The sequence below is a fragment of the Megalobrama amblycephala genome, linkage group LG17 (genome assembly GCF_018812025.1).
Source record: "Megalobrama amblycephala isolate DHTTF-2021 linkage group LG17, ASM1881202v1, whole genome shotgun sequence".
In the NCBI taxonomy this organism is placed as follows: Eukaryota; Metazoa; Chordata; class Actinopteri; order Cypriniformes; family Xenocyprididae; genus Megalobrama; species Megalobrama amblycephala.
Genome location: NC_063060.1, coordinates 40,289,803 through 40,307,158, shown reverse-complemented (window position 1 = coordinate 40,307,158; position 17,356 = coordinate 40,289,803). Strand labels below are relative to the sequence as shown.

Here is a 17,356-nt window from a genome sequence, read left to right as displayed (position 1 = left end):
TTTTTTTTTGGCACACAAAAAGTATTCTTGTCGTGTTATAATATTAAAACTGAACTCACATGAACTGTTTTAAATATGTTTTTAGTTCCTTTGCAGCAATGACATTTCCTCTCTCAAGATCCATAAATGTACTAAAGACATAAATGGCCGATTTCAAACCACTGCTTCAGGAAGATTCGGAGCATAATGAGTCAGCGTGTCAAATCATGATTCAGATCGTGTGTCAAACTGCCAACTGCTGAAATCACATGACTTTGGCGCTCCGAACCGCGAATTCGACATGCTGATTCATAACACTCTGAAGCTTCCTGAAGCAGTGTTTTGAAATCGGCCATCACTATATAAGTCGTTATTTTGTTTTTTTTGGTACACAAAAAATATTCTCGTCGCTTTATAATATTAATATTGAGCCACTGTACTCACATGAACCGATTTAAATATGTTTTTAGTACATTAATGGATCTTGAGAGAGGAAATGTCATTGCTGGCTATGCAGGCCTCACTGAGCCATCGGATTTCAACAAAAATATCTTAATTTGTGTTCTGAAGATGAACGAAGGTCTTACTGGTGTGGAACGGCATGAGCGTGAGTAATAAATTATATTTTTTTCATTTTTGAGTGAACTAACCCTTTAAGAATATTTAATGCTATATCTGAAATCCATCCAAACGATGACATTCTTATAAAAGAGTGCTTCCTCATTTTATGTAAAAACAATTCAAATATACCGTCACACTTTTTGCTTTTTAAAAATTACACAATAAAAAATGTTATCATGTAGTTTTGATAGACTTTCTCATGTCCTCCCATTTGATTTGGAAAGTCAGAGAAATGTTATCATGGATTTTTGTTCTTTTGCTGTTTGGGCAAATGAGAATGCAAAAATGACTCATTTCCATCGTAGTTTACCCAACTATGTCAACTTCTGCTTCTGAGAACCCCGGAAATGTGAAAAATGGCCATTCACAGCAGTTTTTTTCCATTGATATCAAAATTTGACATCAGAAGCCAAAGGCTCCTACATTTCTTCTGTGACAATGATTAAACAATAAAGTTTACACATGTGGCATTTCAAAATAATAAATACATTTTGAGGAGTTGACAAAGTTTCCAAGACTGTTTTTAAAAAATTGAAGAAGAAAAAACTCTTAGTTTTAATAAAAATCAACTCCTGGGAAATAAAAGTGCCAGAAGCAAAAAAAGCACCTTAATTACAAGAAAGATTCTTAGCCTTTTAATGAGGACATCCTTCCTAAATTGTGTTTTGCTGGGACTATACATATCCATTGGAAATATCTGTTGGGAATACTTTACCTTTATAATATGTAAAGATACAGGTTTTGCATTCACCTATCTTAACTGAAATTCATCATACTTTGAACTGTAGATCTGTAAGGATTGGCAAATAATTATGACCCACTATAAGTGTACATCTTTTATGAACATTGTTTGAGATACAGTATGTTAAACTTAAAAATTATTTCTTTTTTTAAAACTACAATTGTCATGTTACAAAACCTTTAGAATCAATAGCAATACATTTAACCAGGATTATAATGCAGAAACAGCAGGTGAATACATTGCATCAACTTTTTTATATATATAAACAATCATTTCTATTGATGTGTTAGGCCATCACACTGGTGAAACATTGTCTTTATGTAGGTTGACAGGACAAAGTTAGGTGTGTCATCCATAAAGGGCTATTCTAACCCTATGCCTCACACACCACTGGAAAATATTGCTCATTGTAATCATCATTACATACACATGTGGGTGTCATTTCAGAGTTACTGTCTCTATGATTTAAGCACACGCCTTGTTTGGGTTCATTTTATATTGTTTGTGGTCAGACTGGACCAACTGGCAATAGTCATATTAGAGCAACACCTATGCAGCAATGAGCCACACAAACATTGTAAATTAGACTACAAGAACAGGGGAATCTGTTTCGAGTTAATGGTAACAGTGTAAACAGTCATATCCAGCATGGTGCTGTAAATAAATCCAGACTTGCCCCACCTTAAGTCATTAAAATATAAATTTAGTACAACAGAGAAAAAGTTATGCTATTTGTAGTCCATTAATTATACTCAGTGAGCTACACCACTAGAATTTATTAGCTTTTTACTCATTTAATTAATTTATTTACATGTTGATGATTTACTCCTTAAAGGGTTAGTTCACCCAAAAATGAAAATTCTGTCATTTATTACTCTCGCCGTTCCACACCCGTAAGACCTTCGTTAATCTTCGGAACACAAATTAAGATATTTTTGTTGAAATCCGATGGCTCCGTGAGGCCTCCATAGGGAGCAATGACATTTCCTCTCTCAAGATCCATTAATGTACTAAAAACATATTTAAATCAGTTCATGTGAGTACAGTGGTTCAATATTAATATTATAAAGCGATGAGAATATTTTTGGTGCGCCTAAACACTAAATAACGACTTATAATATTGATGGCCGATTTCAAAACACTGCTTCAGGAAGATTCGGAGCACAAATAAATCAGTGTATCGAATCAGCTGTTCGGAGCGCCAAAGTCACGTGATTTCAGCCGTTGGCAGTTTGACACACGATCCGAATCATGATTCGATACACTGATTCATTTGTGCTCCGAATCTTCCTGAAGAAGAATCTTCCCTTCACTTTATAATATTAATATTGAGCCACTGTACTCACATGAACTGATTTAAATATGTTTTTAGTACCTTTATGGATCTTGAGAGAGGAAATGTCATTGCTCCCTATGGAGGCCTCACGGAGCCATTGGATTTCAACAAAAATATCTTAATTTGTGTTCCGAAGATTAACGAAGGTTTTACGGGTGTGAAACGGCATGAGGGTGACTAATAAATGACAGAATTTTCATTTTTGGGTGAACTAACCCTTTAATGTGCTAAAATAGAAAAAGAATACACAATATTAAATTATTCTAATTGGCTTTTTGTAGAGTGTTTTAAGGTAAAAAAAAAAAAAAAAAGGAGAGTTCATCCAAAAATAAAAATTCAGTCATTGTGTACTCATCCTCCCTAAAGGGACATGGTGAAGAAGAAAAAATATATGAGATGGGAGGATAAATTATTTGGCAAAGCTTTTGCGTTCTCGTGCAAATGTTTTGCGTTCTCCCAAGAAACTGCGTTCGCTCGCAAAATGTTTGCATTCCCCTCAGAAACTTTGGGTTCGCAAAGCATTGACTTCCTCCCATCTCATATTTTTTTCCACCACCGTGTCCCTTTAGGGGCTCCGTATCTTAGAGGCTCTGTAGTAAATAATAAAAGTCCATTACAACCCATTTACTTTCATTGTACAGACAAAAACACAAAATAAGGTGATGATACACAGGGCAACTTTTTGAGCAATGTTGCCAGGCAGTTTTGCCGAGCGATATTACTGAATGAGCAACAAATTTTGATCTAAAGTATCCAGACAGAAATTTATTGCCCATTCTCAATGGGAAAGTCGCTCGGCAGAATTGTCCCGTGAATTTCCTCAAAAAGTTGCCCTGTGTATCATGACCTATACAGGTTTGGAATGCCATGTGGCTGAGTAAACAATGACAGAAATTTATTTTGGATCAATTACCCCTTTATTAAAGGTGCCATAGAACATTCTTTCACAAGATGTAATATAAGTCTAAGGTGTCCCCTGAATGTCTGTGAAGTTTCAGCTCAAAATACCCCATAGATTTTTTTAAATTAATTTTTGTAACTGCCTATTTTGAGGCATCATTAAATATGCAACGATTCAGCGCGCGGCCCCTTTAAATGCTCGCGCTCCCCGCCCCTGAGCTCTCTACTATAAAACTGTGCATAAACAAAGTTCACACAGCGAATATAACCCTCAAATGGATTTTTACAAAATGTTCGTCATGCATGCTGCTTGCATACATCGGATCATGTGAGTATAGTATTTATTTGGATGTTTACATTTGATTCTGAATGAGTTTGAGGTTTTGCTCCGTGGCTAAAGCTAACATTACACACTGTTGGAGAGATTTATAAAGAATTAAGTTGTGTTATGAATTATACAGAATGCAAGTGTTTAAAAATGAAAATAGCGACGGCTCTTGTCTCCGTGAATACGGTAATAAACGATGGTAACTTTAACCACATTTAACAGTACATTAGCAACATGCTAATGAAACATTTAGAAAGACAATTTACAAATATCACTAAAAATATCATGATATCATGGATCATGTCAGTTATTATTGCTCCATCTGCCATTTTTCACTATTGTTCTTGCTTGCTTACCTAGTCTGATGATTCAGCTGTGCACAGATCCAGACGTTAGTACTGGCTGCCCTTGTCTAATGCCTTGAACATGGGCTGGCATATGCAAATATTGGGGGCGTACATATTAATGATCCCGACTGTTACGTAACAGTCGGTGTTATGTTGAGATTCGCCTGTTCTTCGGAGGTCTTTTAAACAAATGAGATTTACATAAGACGGAGGAAACAATGGTGTTTGAGACTCACTATATGTCATTTCCATGTACTGAACTCTTGTTATTTAACTATGCCAAGGTAAATTCAATTTTCCATTCTATGGCACCTTTAAGCAGTGCGTTCTATTTGGAATGAGGAAGAAGATAATTACAAAATCAGTGATAATATACAATACATTCTATAGTGATAGATATTATTAGTGCAGTCTCAGTTGATATATTGAGCGCCACCATGTGGAATGATCTCTGAAACACCCCATCCAATCACATTCCCACGGCAATCACAGGATCCGTCGTGATTGGCGTACTCTTTAATCCTTTCTGCTTCCAGCACGTGGTCCCACATGTTAACCCCTGTCATTTTTCCAGTGAAGGCAACCGATGAGTCCAGATCTCTGTAGACACCCGAGCGGCTGCGCTCTTGCCCGAGCAGAATGAAGCCGTCACCGGACAATACGTGCCCCTCGGCTACTCCAGGCACTCTGGCAACGTTCTCTCCATTCACCCATAAAGTGGCCAGCCCCTGCTCCGAGCTCCAGGCAGCACAGAAGTGTCCCCACTGGCCATCTGTTACTACGCTGTGGGCTTCCACTAGATGGGTCTCACCGCCCACCGTGAGGAGCACCGAGCGCCTTGCCAAGAGAAGCTGGAGCTCTTGAGGTTTTTTCTTGGTTCCGTAAGAGAAAAGCACTGTTTTATTTAGAGACTGAGTCACTTTGGCCCACAGACAGATGGTGAATGATTGTAGGGACATGGACATGGAGGGTGATACCTCTGCAAAGATATGCTTGGAGCGCATTGGGAATAATAAAGCCATTTCACAGCCTTAAAAAAAGGAGAATGAGAGTTAGTAAAGAACTAAAGATTAATTATTGCGCTAAATCAGCATGCAAATACTGACAAAGTACAGTGTTTGGAGGTATTTGCAAAGTATTTATTATTTCTCAGGGCCACAGACATGATATAGGCTATTACAAATTTTAGGCTGTTATAAATGTATACACTACCTGACTGGTCAAAAGTTTGGAATCATTATGATTTTTTAATGTTTTTGCCAATAAATTAATAAGCTCAGTTTTTATCAAAATGCTTTTTATTTTTGTGATACGTTTTTTTCAGGATTCTTTGATAGAAAATTCAAAAGAACAGCATTTATTTGAAATAGAAATCTGTTGTAACATTATAAATGTCTTTACTGTCACTTTTGATGAGTTTAACCCTCTGGTGCATGTCAGTCAAAAATGACTGATTTTTAAAATATTTTTATTTTATTTTTATTTGAGCATGTACCTGAACATGACATTTCCAACTTAAACTGTCATAAATCTTGAATGCTTTAGAGCACAGACTTAAGTTTGGTCTCTTTTTAAAGATGACACTTGGCAGATTTTTGCTGAAGTGCAAAAAAGTTTTAAAAAATGAACATGAAACATGATTTACATTTGTTATGAAAAATGAGCAAAAAATACAATTTTCAATTTTTATATGAAATACATATTTTCCAAAACATGTTTTAATCTAAAACTGAGAAAATCTAAGCCATCTAAATAAGCCGTGTTCCAAATTTGAGGTTGATATCTCAAAAAATGAGCTTTCAGTATAAGATTTTGTTTAGGTGCAGTACCAAACGTTTCCAATAGGCTAGATGAAATTCGCCTCCCATTCATTTCCAATGCGGTCATTTTTAACCATTAACAATACAATTGTGACTATTTTTTCATATCATTAAGGTTGAACCACTGTAGTCACATTGACTATTTTATCGATTTCTTTAATACCTTTCTGGACCTCAAAAGGTGCAATGAAGTTGCTGCCTATGTGTGGATCAGACACCCTCGGATTTCATCAAAAATATCTCAATTTGTGTTCTGAAGACAAACAAAGGTCTTACGGGTTGGGACAACATGAGGGTGAGTAATTAATGACAGAAATGTCATTTTTGGGTGAACTAACTCATTATTTCATAATATTTTTACTGTATCTGTCTGTTCCCTATGCCTAAACCAAACTGCCCTTTGAGGATTAGCAAAGAATATTAAATTAAATTAAAAAACATCATGAATTTGTTTTCGTATAGTTGAAACTTCCACCTGAGGGCAGATAACGGTGTGCCGTTGCTCTTTGGAAGAGGGCCAGCTGGACATGTACCCTTTGGAGATCTGCAGCGGTGGCCATTAGCGCTCTCTCCAGCTTCCCACCATCTGTAGTGCTTGCTTCTTGTTCCTTTGGATAAGCGGAGAAAGACTTCATGGCCACTTGTCCCAGCAGTGAGTTGCTCTCCAGTTTGGTGAGACGGGAGGCCTGGTTCCTGCTGAACTGAACGAGCTGCTGCAACGTCTCATTGTTTTGGGCTTGATACATGTCTGCAGCCTCTCTGAGCTGCTCCATGGCTTGGTTCAGATTGTGGTTCATCTGTTCACTTACACATCTGCAGGTGTTTTCTGAGGCTTGGACGCACGCTTTGTTGTTGTTAAGCTTATGGAGCTCCTTCCGCATGGTGTCCATCTCCGCCTTAACCATGTCCTCACACTGCTGCACGAGCATGTTTTGCTTCATCTGAGAGTCCTCCAGCATGATGAACAGTTTGTCCCAGCGTGAGAAGTCTTGAGGTGGACAGGGAATCTGCGTAGCTCCTGCTGTGAATAAAGAGTATGATTTGTTGGTGCTACGTGAAAAGGTACTAACATAATGTAATAATTCTTGAAGATTTATTTTTGGCAATTTTTATTGTGATAGGATAGTAGAGTGGACAGGAAGCAAGGTGGGAGAGAGAGAAGGGGATGGGATCTGGAAAGGTCCACGAGCCGGGACTCAAACTCGGGTCGCCCGAAGCGCAACAGCGCTATATGTCGGTGTGCTGCCCACGAGGCTATCGGCATAGACATCATGTAATAATTCTAAACAAAATGTACTTTTAATCAAATAAATAATATGAACATTTATAGTTTGTTTTGGTGTTTTCTTCTTCCCAGGGCCGCAGATGAAGGTTTTGTAGCGGGTACAAGAATTGCTAACTGTGGCTTTGCTTGTTCCTCAGCACCTAACTAAACTCGCAGAGAAAAGTTCTCTGAAAATCAATAACCTTTATGCTCCTCTGGTTAATGTGTTGAAGCTCCAGGCTTGGGTTAGCAGGAGAGAGCGTCAGTGGGAAGGTATGTAAATGTCAAATGTCATGAAACCTGCCAACACTTTTTTTCTTTTGAAAGCTATGGGTCATGACTCAAGATACACTGTGCTTTCATATCACTGTCACTGTGCATTACAAATACAGATGAATTATTCAAAAACTTTTGGGTAGTTGCCATGAAATACTTTTTAGAATGTTGCCATATCCTGTGGTGTTCATATGCCACATCATCTAAAACAGTATTTTGCTACATTTTTATATTTTTATGCATGCAGCTTTTATGACATCACGTAATTTGATAGATTATAAAGAATATTTGTGATTTTAAGTTGACACACCGTGAAAACATTAAAACTTGTGAAAAGCTAAAATGTTATTAAAAAATGCATAAAATACTTTTTTTTTTTATATAAATGCACCGATACTAAATCTCTCCACCGATAGCCGATTAATCAGTAATATCTGCCGATACCAATAACGATACCGATAGTTTGGGGGTTCTGCCTTTCTTTTAAATTAATGATAATTTCATGAAAATTAATAATTAATCATTATATTTTTAATTATTATATTTTGAAAGAAATGCAAATAAAATCTTTATTCTCTCCATTTCATCAACTTGTTTCAGAGTAACATAAAACTATTACTGTTACTCAAATTAATATTAACTCACATTAACTAAATTCTGAAGATTAAATTAATATTTTTGAACTTCCTGAATGTTATTAATTCATGTAATTACTATTAATATTGAACATCAGACGGGTTTCTTAGCATTTTCTTTACACAAAGCACAAATGTTGATATCCGATAGAATGAAAATTTGCTTTTATTGGCCGATACCGATTATTGTCCGATATATCGGTGCATCTCTACTTTTTTTTTAAGTTAAAATATTTTACTGATGGATAAAAACAGAAAGAACATTTACAACCCAAACCATCAAGTGCTGATTATTTGTAGCTCACAATAATGCAAATATTGACATATTTTTAATCATATTTGTACTATTTGTACATTAAATATTTGTACTTTTAATGTTAATTTGTCACACGGCAACACCGTTTTTTTTTTTTGTACAAGAAATCACCTTTATACATTAATAATATTAACTTAAATTATAAAAAAAAAAGGTTCACCTACCAATTTGCTCAATATTTCTGTTAACCTATTTTTCAAATAATTTTATACCATCACTTATTTTAAAAAGTCAAATGAGAAGCAATATTTCAGTACAGAAACATTTATAAATAAAAATGAAGAGACTTCTGGAATTGAAAATATACTTACTTTTCAGGCGGTCACCATTGGAGATTTCATTATAGTAGGAATCAGAGTAATCCTCTCCATATTCATAACCAAACACGTTCCCACTCAAAAAGCAGGGCAGGCAGAGGGCCAACACGGCCCCGGGTGCATACATTCTGACGTTTAATGCTGGTGTATGTTAGTCTGTCTCTGCATGTAATCAGATTATTTTGAAGTAAATCAGATGTTCCACAGCCACTAAGATCCCTTGTGGGTTTTTTTCCCCCTTTCCTGTGTTGTTACTCAGCCACTGTGCCTCATGTGCCTGGAAGCCCACTGAGCGTACATGAGGCTGAGCAAGCTCTTTTAAACTCGGCACTCAGAGCAGGGCTGTCACACTGTGAGTAATGCTTTGTTGGAGGTGGGCAGCATATGTGATGTACTCAAATGTCACAGTCTCTAGCGCTGATTGGGTAAGAAATTGTCATGGGGGTGTGGAAAGGAAAACAGGAAAGGGGTTGGGTCTCCCCAAATGAGGATTCTGCCTCAGGTCAAGGTGAAGGGATGGAGAGAATTGGACAAAAAGATGTTTGATGTATGACTTTCTTTCTTCCGCAGAACCATGTGCAGAACACAAAATAGAGTATTCTGAAGAATGTTTCAATTCTCCATACAAGGTCAGTGGGGTCCAAAACAACAGACAAGATGCGACATTTTCATGTTGCACAGATGAAAGAAAATCATAGTTTTGGAACAGCTGCTCATTTTTGGGTGAACTATTCCTTTAATATTCTGAGGTTTCAGCTCAGGTTGTGTAAATATTAACTTTGAGTGCATTAGAGCATCAACTCTTTGCTGATTGAAGTTTAACTCGTTTGTCAGATTGAAGAGGACTTGGGAATTAAATTACGCAACACAAAATTGAATTAATTGTGTCAAGACCTATATTAATAAATTACGAGCAGATCTTCAGAGAGGCGCGGGATAAAGAATGATTGGGTTTGTTATGGCTATTTAGACCCTTAGGCCAAACTGTTAATAACACAAACAACTTAATAAATACAATACAAAACAATGATGTATTGTCAGTCTGGTTTCCAGCTTTTATGCTACAAAAGGAACATGCATAACCTCAATACATTTTGAAAGAACAGACTGAACACTTGAAGTTGAAGGATTGTGGCTTGAACACATGAGGTTTAAAATCTTTTGCAGAAATATTTTTGTCAGATAAATCAAACCAGAGCAGTTTAATGCTCCACCCACTGCTTATGAGCAAAGAGAATGTTTTAGAAACATACCAAATAATTTACCGAGGGGACAAACATCTGTGAAATACTCATTCTCTGGGCGTGTCTTTAGTTTACAACAGGCTTTTACGAAAGTGACAGAAATAGCTTTGTTTAGTTGTAGGCTGATTCAGTGTTTTCTGCTCTTGTGCTGTGCACATGCATGAGTTAATCAGTATCACCGTTCACAATCTATACTATCTGTTCTTCGATCTTTTCTCCAAAAGTGCTTGTATAATATTACCATACATGATAAATACTTTGGCACACTTTAAAAAAAAAAAAAAAAACTCTTTGGCACCCAAATTGAATAATATACTGTTTGAGATTATGATATGAATTATTTCCACAGTTTTATTATGGTGACTTTGAACAAATCCCAGATATTTTAGTTTTATGGTTGTAGACTTTCGTTTTTATGGGGGGGGGGGCACACATTTTAATGATCTGAGAAACAGACTTTCACCAAAACAATAATATCCTGTATTTATTATTAATGAAACAGAAGTTCTATATTAACACCAAAACACAAGATAGTCCATCATAATTAGACCAAACTACACTAAAAACTAAATCCTTTTGCATTATGCATATACTTTGCAAAAAAGCTTTTTAATTCCTTGAACAACACGATAATAAACACGATACATACCAAATAGCAATTCAAATATGTAGCCTACATCTGCATATTGATGTGTCACAAATACTCTGAGTGTATCACCATTCAAATAGTTGAAGGTGGCGGGTCTCCGAGTGATAATAGTCATTTATAAATATAGCTTAATTATGTTTCAAGTTCTGTTTTGTGTAAAAATGTGTTAACTATGAATTTTCTCATCATAGGGAGGAGGGTGAACCAACTTGAGATGCAATTCCCATTTAAAAACACATTTACATACATTTCCTTTTTGTTACTTGCCACTGCAACTACTTATCCCAACATAAACACTGCTGATAAATTATTTGTTAATAAAGCACAACAACTGTTAATTTTAAAGGTGCCCTAGAATCAGAATTTGAATTTACCTCGGCATAGTTGAATAACAAGAGTTCAGTACATGGAAAAGACATACATTGAGTTTCAAACCCCATTGTTTCCTCCTCCTTATGTAAATCTCATTTGTTTAAAAGACTTCCGGAAAACACTCGGATCTCAACATAACACCGACTGTTACGTAACAGTCGGGATCATTAATATGTATGACCCCAATATTTGCATAATGCCAGCCCATTTGACGCATTAGACAAGGAAAGGCAGTATTAACGGCTGGATCTGTGAACAGACAAGGTAAGCAAGCAAGAACAACAGCGAAAAATGGCAGATGGAGCAATAATAACTGACATGATCCATGATATCATGATATTTTTAGTGATATTTGTAAATTGTCTTTCTAAATGTTTCATTAGCATGTTGCTAATATACTGTTAAATGTGGTTAAAGTTACCATCGTTTCTTACTGTATTCACGGAGACGAGAGTCGTTGTGCATAGTCAATGATACCCCAAAATAGGCAGCTAAAAAAATTAATTTAAAAAAATCTATGGGGTATTTTGAGCTGAAACTTCACAGACACATTCAGGAGACACCTTAGACTTATATTACATCTTGTAAAAAAACAATCTAGGGCACCTTTAACAGATTAGTCTAGGTAAGTGGGATTTGGCAGAAAGCCCTTTATAATCACTAAAAATCTCACTCATCTTAGTTCATCGCGATCTCAAGAAATTCTGTAACAATAAAATAAATTAAACTGACTGCACAATGAATCTATTATTCAGAACTCAGAATCAAATCTACTCACCGCTCAAAACGCAAAAGTTTTTGTTCAGCAAACGTGAGCTCCTCTGATTGGTCGTTGCGTTCAAGAAATCAACAGATATGTTTGTGATTGGCTACATTGCTCAATGTTGCAAAAACACCTCGTAAAACCTCTATGTTCTTTAGAGCGCAAACACAGATACACACTGGATCGTATGTTTCGCCAATATGCTAATATTACAGTGAAAACGGATCCTAGAGCAGTAGTTATGTGCAGCATTTCCCTCTAAACATTATCAAAAGAAGCAGCAGGTAGGCAGTGGTTTGAGTGAGAAAATTTCACACTCTCAAGTCCGTGGCCAGGGGAAGATAAGCCTTGCCCAGCCTTACACACACTCTGACTAATTTCTAATTCATATTTCTGAAGATAATGTGTCATTGTAGAGATAGTGTTCCTGTGAGCTAAATGCTGCTGAATTCATTTCGTTATGGAATACATGAATGCCCAAATCCACAGAAAGGTGTTTGCTCTCAGTCCTAAGTGTGCTGAAAGACCATACGATTAGGGGGGCACTTTGTTTCATATGGAGGGGGGGGGGGGGCACTTTCCCCCTAATGCCCCCTTGGCGACGGGCCTGAGAACACCTTGTCATTTCATTGTCATGAATAAGCTTAGAAATTCAGAGTAATTTCCTAAATGTATATTTTGATGTCCTCATTGTTTTTCCATACAAGTTGCAGTACAGTACAGGTATTACTATTGTTAAACTTGCAGTCAAAATTCAGAAGGCATTACGAATATGACAAATTTATTTGGTTCCCTTTTTTAAACGATATTCTTTTTGAACATTGTCTAATTATACAATTTTAAAGGTGCCCTAGAATTAAAAATTGAATTTATCTCGCATAGTTAAATAACAAGAGTTCAGTACATGGAAATGACATACAGTGAGTCTCAAACTCCATTGTTTCCTCCTTCTTATATAAATCTCATTTGTTTAAAAGACCTCAGAAGAACAGGCGAATCTCAACATAACACCGACTGTTACGTAACAGTCGGGATCATTAATATGTACGCCCCCAATATTTGCATATGCCAGCCCATGTTCAAGGCATTACACAAGGGCAGCCAGTATTAACGTCTGGATGTGCACAGCTGAATCATCAGACTAAGCAAGCAAGGACAACAGCGAAAAATGGCAGATGGAGCAATAAGAACTGATCCATGATTACATGATATTTTTAGTGATATTTGTAAATTGTCTTTCTAAATGTTTCGTTAGCATGTTGCTAATGTACTGTTAAATGTGGTTAAAGTTACAATTGTTTCTTACTGTATTCACGGAGACAAGAGCCGTCGCTATTTTCATTTTTAAACACTTGCATTCTGTATAATTCATAAACACATCTTCATTCTTTATAAATCTCTCCAACAGTGTGTAATGTTAGCTTTAGCCACAGAGCAAAACCTCAAACTCATTCAGAATCAAATGTAAACATCCAAATAAATACTATACTCACATGATCCGACGCATGCATGCAGTATGCATGATGAACACTTTGTAAAGATCCATTTGGAGGGTTATATTAGCTGTGTGAACTTTGTTTATGCACTGTTTAAGGCAAGCGCGAGCTCCGGGGGTGGAGAGCGCGAGCATTTAAAGGGGCCGCAGCCTGAATCGGCGCATTTCTAATTATGCCCCAAAATTAATTTAAAAAAATCTATGGGGTATTTTGAGCTGAAACTTCACAGACACATAAAGGGGACACCTTAGACTTATATTACATCTTGTAAAAAAACGTTCGATGGCACTTTTAAATCTTTTTAGCTCCTTTAGCTTCCATATTATACACAATGTCCTCAGTTGTTGTACTTGGCCCACTATTGTAATTCCTCAAAACCTCAAGTAGTGAATAAAAGAAGGTATGGAACATTTTGATAAAATGGAACTAAAATGGGCGGCTCTATCTTTGCAGCTTTTCTGTCAGACAGCAGTATAAAAAAATTCCAAAAGAGAAATTCTGAGAAGCAATCATTAACTGAACATTTATGAAATCACTCCCTCAGTGATTTATCATCTGCTGGCAGAGCAGTAGTGGAGTTTCATTTCATTCTGTTTGTTTGTGGGGGTTTTACAGACCACATACTATAATGTGTTGCATAGAAACAGAAATCAGTGACCACGTGTGATTTTGTTCTGTACTTATAGTTAAGCAATCAGTTCACAAAACAGAGCAGTCTCAGTCAGAACAAAATTGGGAACATGTGGAGATGGAAATATTTACACTTCTGGGCCTTCTGGGGGGTGATGTGGGAATTAGACCCAGCGTGAACCAGGCAACACCATGTTTCTATAAATGGGTTTCAGGTTATGAGGTACAGGAACTGAACTTTCTGCAGGTGTCCTATGACACTGAGTCTCAATAAAGCAATGCAGCTGGAGCGTAGAGCTGGTCTACTCATATAGGCACCTGTAGTGTATACCATATGGGATATAATATATTTACACTTGAATAAAAACCCCCACCTTTGCTTCTCTCCACTGACACACATTAGAGAATGGAAAATGACCTCAGGCCTAGCGCCGTCTGAGTTGAGGAGAGAGGTGAGAGGTTGAGAATGTTTCAAACAACAGCAGTTTGTATGTTTGCCGTCAGCTGCCAGGTCTCTTTGGCCCTGTTGTATGTCACAGCCACAGGCTTCGGCAAATCATTAGCATGTTAAGAAAATATAGCTGGCTTTGCATTCTGACAGTCGGTTCTCACTGGCATACAAGCAGCCAATCAAATCTGCGCGAGGTAAAGGTGGGCGGAGACTTCCGAGAACAAAAGCATTCATGAGCATTCCTCAGGTGAAAGGAACATGTTCGCCATGAAGTCAGACACAGAAACGTGCTGATTTATGTCACCAGATTTATGTCTGTCGAGTTGGACTTTTTCTCCAATCTCGGGAGGCTACTTCAAAACTGCCTGATAAAGCGGTGCATTGTTCAGTTGTGCTTCAGAACTGCTGATATCATTTCCTTCCTGTGGACTTTATGGGTTTTAGATATTTGATTCACTCAAGAATGTCTTGTACCTCCTGGGTCGATGAATCTCCTGCAATGTGACTCATAGGGAATTCATTTTTGTTTTAAACATCACGTTTTCATTTCATTATCTATGTTAGATGATAGACAGATGTAGTAGTATTAAATTGTAAATACACCCCTAGCAACCCTGCTGAAAAATCTAGCTAAAGCCAGCCTAAGGCCAGGTCTTAGCTGGTTTAAGCTGGAAGTAGCTGGTTTAAGCTGGTCTCCCAGCTTCCCAGTCTCCTAGCTAACCAAAACCCCTCTAAAACCAGCTATGCCCAGGCTGGGAGACCAGCTAAAACCAGCCTGACCAGCTTAGGCCGGTTTTAGCTGGATTTTTCAGCAGGGAAATATCCAGTGTTTGCCCCTCTGAACCTGTGAGGTGAAACACTTCAGCTCTCTAACCAGATCCCAATAGTGCCATTCAAGCCAGCAGATCTGGAATACATTATGCATCCCCCAGTCACTGACAGAAAGGATGAATAATTACCTGATTAAAATGTCTCAGTGAGTGATTTATGCAAAAAGAAGCTGCAAGATGTTCCTCCCCTGGGACATTCGGTTTATTCAGTGCTACTCAGCTGCCAGTAATACATTGTATGTATGAGAGAATATGACACTTTGCACTTGCATGGCTGACATGCAAGGTAATTTAAAAGGCTGTCCAACTGAGCTAATTTTCTGTGTTTTGAAATGAAAGCCATAACACAGTCACAAACCTGAATCAAACTTTTGCTCTCTCTTGAGCATACCCTTTTATACAACAGAAAAAGCACTGTGTGTGCAAGGTGTTGTGTCTTATTGACATGCACAGAAACTTCACATTTGCAAACCTCATGAGATAGACAGTGATGCTGGCAAAATAATGCCTTTTATATTTGCAATCTCAGAATTGTTCACAGGAATTTAATGACATTTTATTTCATAGAAGAAGAAACAGGGTATTATGTTTCATAGATTATATTTGAGCTGCTACTGCATCGGCAGGATATTTTGTCTACAGTAGGCTTTGTTTACCGTTTCTCTCAGTAACTTGGGATATGCATTTCGCAAAAACAACCACAGGGGAAAAAACTGAAAACACACTGTTTGCTGGCAGTGACATCAAAATGTTATTTTCACTTGGAATGAGAAAATAGTGTTTTGCACAACTTCTCTATAAAAGAATGTTACTATCTCTGAACTATTTAACAGTAGATTTATGGAAAAAAAGTGCTGTAATGAGTCCAAGAGATCAAATTGGATTTAATCAATCTTTTACAAAATATTTGTTCATCGAAATTAGTGGTGTTTTGGAAAAAATTAAATGTGGCTCAACTTAATGTCTTGTTTACTTCAGTTTTTTTTAGACACATAAGGGTTTAATTTGGGAGATGAGAGGGGCAGGCGGGTACACGCAATGAGGTCAAAATGAATATCAATGACAGCTGGCATCTCTCCTACTTCCTGCCTGCATGGTGCACAGTAAATACCAAAGCGATCCTTTACCCTTTTAGCATATCTAGCCAAATAGAATAACCAGAACATTGCTAATGAAGATATTAAAGTGGAAAAAATGTTCTGTTCACATAGTACCAAACCAGCTTGAAATCAAATAGAAACAGAATTTAAAAAAAACAAAAAACAGAATATGTGTCAATGCATATGTAAAGAGGACTATTATTGCACTGTTGAAGAAAATAGGTATTAAAGTCCCACCAGATTTTCTTTCTTCTGGGTACATTAGCTAATTCCACCCTAGTGTCATTGATATGAATAAGTCAACAACCATCTTTTTTATGTCTTCTTGACCAAGTGTCAAGCATATCACTTCCCCTCTGTAAGCTGACTCATCATGTTCTGTGATGAGCCTCACTGTGGCATAGGTCTCAAATATGATGATGCGATTACTTTGGTACTTGGCAACAGTCGTGGATTATAGCACATCCCTGTGGGAACCTGGTGCACAGAGTGCCAGAACATGAAATCCAGTCATCCACTTTGTGTTCAGTCATCTAGTATCTATCTATGTATGTGTCTGTCTGTCTATCTGTCTGTCTGTCTGTCTGTCTGTCTATCTATCTGTCTGTCTGTCTGTCTGTCTATCTATCTGTCTGTCTGTCTGTCTGTCTATCTATCTGTCTGTCTGTCTGTCTGTCTGTCTATCTATCTATCTATCTATCTATCTATCTATCTATCTGTCTGTCTGACTCTATCTATCTATCTATCTATCTATCTATCTATCTATCTGTCTGTCTGACTCTATCTATCTATCTATCTATCTATCTATCTGTCTGTCTGTCTGTCTGTCTGTCTATTTGTCTATCTATCTATCTATCTATCTATCTATCTATCTATCTATCTATCTATCTATCTATCTATCTATCTATCTATCTATCTATCTATCTATCTATCTATCTAT

The 17,356-nt window shown here is 37.0% G+C and overlaps 2 protein-coding genes and 1 long non-coding RNA gene across 4 annotated transcripts in view; 2 read left to right on the top strand and 1 right to left on the bottom strand.

Annotated features, from left to right (window-relative positions):
* The first annotated feature begins 527 nt into the window (after positions 1-527).
* On the top strand, positions 528-5,804 carry LOC125251382. Its single transcript, XR_007180984.1, has 2 exons — positions 528-586; positions 4,828-5,804. It is a non-coding gene; the product is annotated as an uncharacterized LOC125251382 (long non-coding RNA).
* Positions 4,453-9,215, bottom strand: ptx3b (pentraxin 3, long b). Of its 2 annotated transcripts, none has more exons than XM_048164366.1 (3): positions 8,876-9,215; positions 6,549-7,091; positions 4,453-5,283 (listed from the first exon to the last, which is right to left on the bottom strand). In XM_048164366.1, exons 1-3 carry the CDS (start codon positions 9,006-9,008, stop codon positions 4,667-4,669), a joined length of 1,293 nt encoding a protein of 430 aa, XP_048020323.1. In that variant the 5' UTR covers positions 9,009-9,215; the 3' UTR covers positions 4,453-4,666. The 2 variants fall into 2 exon arrangements, with proteins under 2 accessions (XP_048020323.1, XP_048020322.1); XM_048164365.1 differs by having other exon boundaries at positions 6,549-7,094; positions 8,876-9,211.
* ccnl1b (cyclin L1b) overlaps positions 7,224-17,356 on the top strand; it is a 23,365-nt gene continuing 13,232 nt past the window's right edge. The window contains exons 1-3 of the mRNA XM_048164357.1: positions 7,224-7,346; positions 7,496-7,610; positions 9,452-9,510. Coding sequence (XP_048020314.1) covers positions 7,239-7,346; positions 7,496-7,610; positions 9,452-9,510 — 282 coding nt within the window. The 5' untranslated portion in view covers positions 7,224-7,238. The remainder of the gene's footprint in view (positions 7,347-7,495; positions 7,611-9,451; positions 9,511-17,356) is intronic.

Excerpts from the sequence above, each read along its gene's own strand:
- ptx3b (XM_048164365.1), bottom strand. The coding sequence starts at position 9,008 with ATGTATGCACCCGGGGCCGTGTTGGCCCTCTGCCTGCCCTGCTTTTTG. Across the intron at positions 7,095-8,875 it reads CAATGGTGACCGCCTGAAAA|CAGGAGCTACGCAGATTCCC; the intron begins GTAAGTATATTT and ends CTTTATTCACAG. Across the intron at positions 5,284-6,548 it reads ACACCGTTATCTGCCCTCAG|GCTGTGAAATGGCTTTATTA; the intron begins GTGGAAGTTTCA and ends CCTTTTTTTAAG.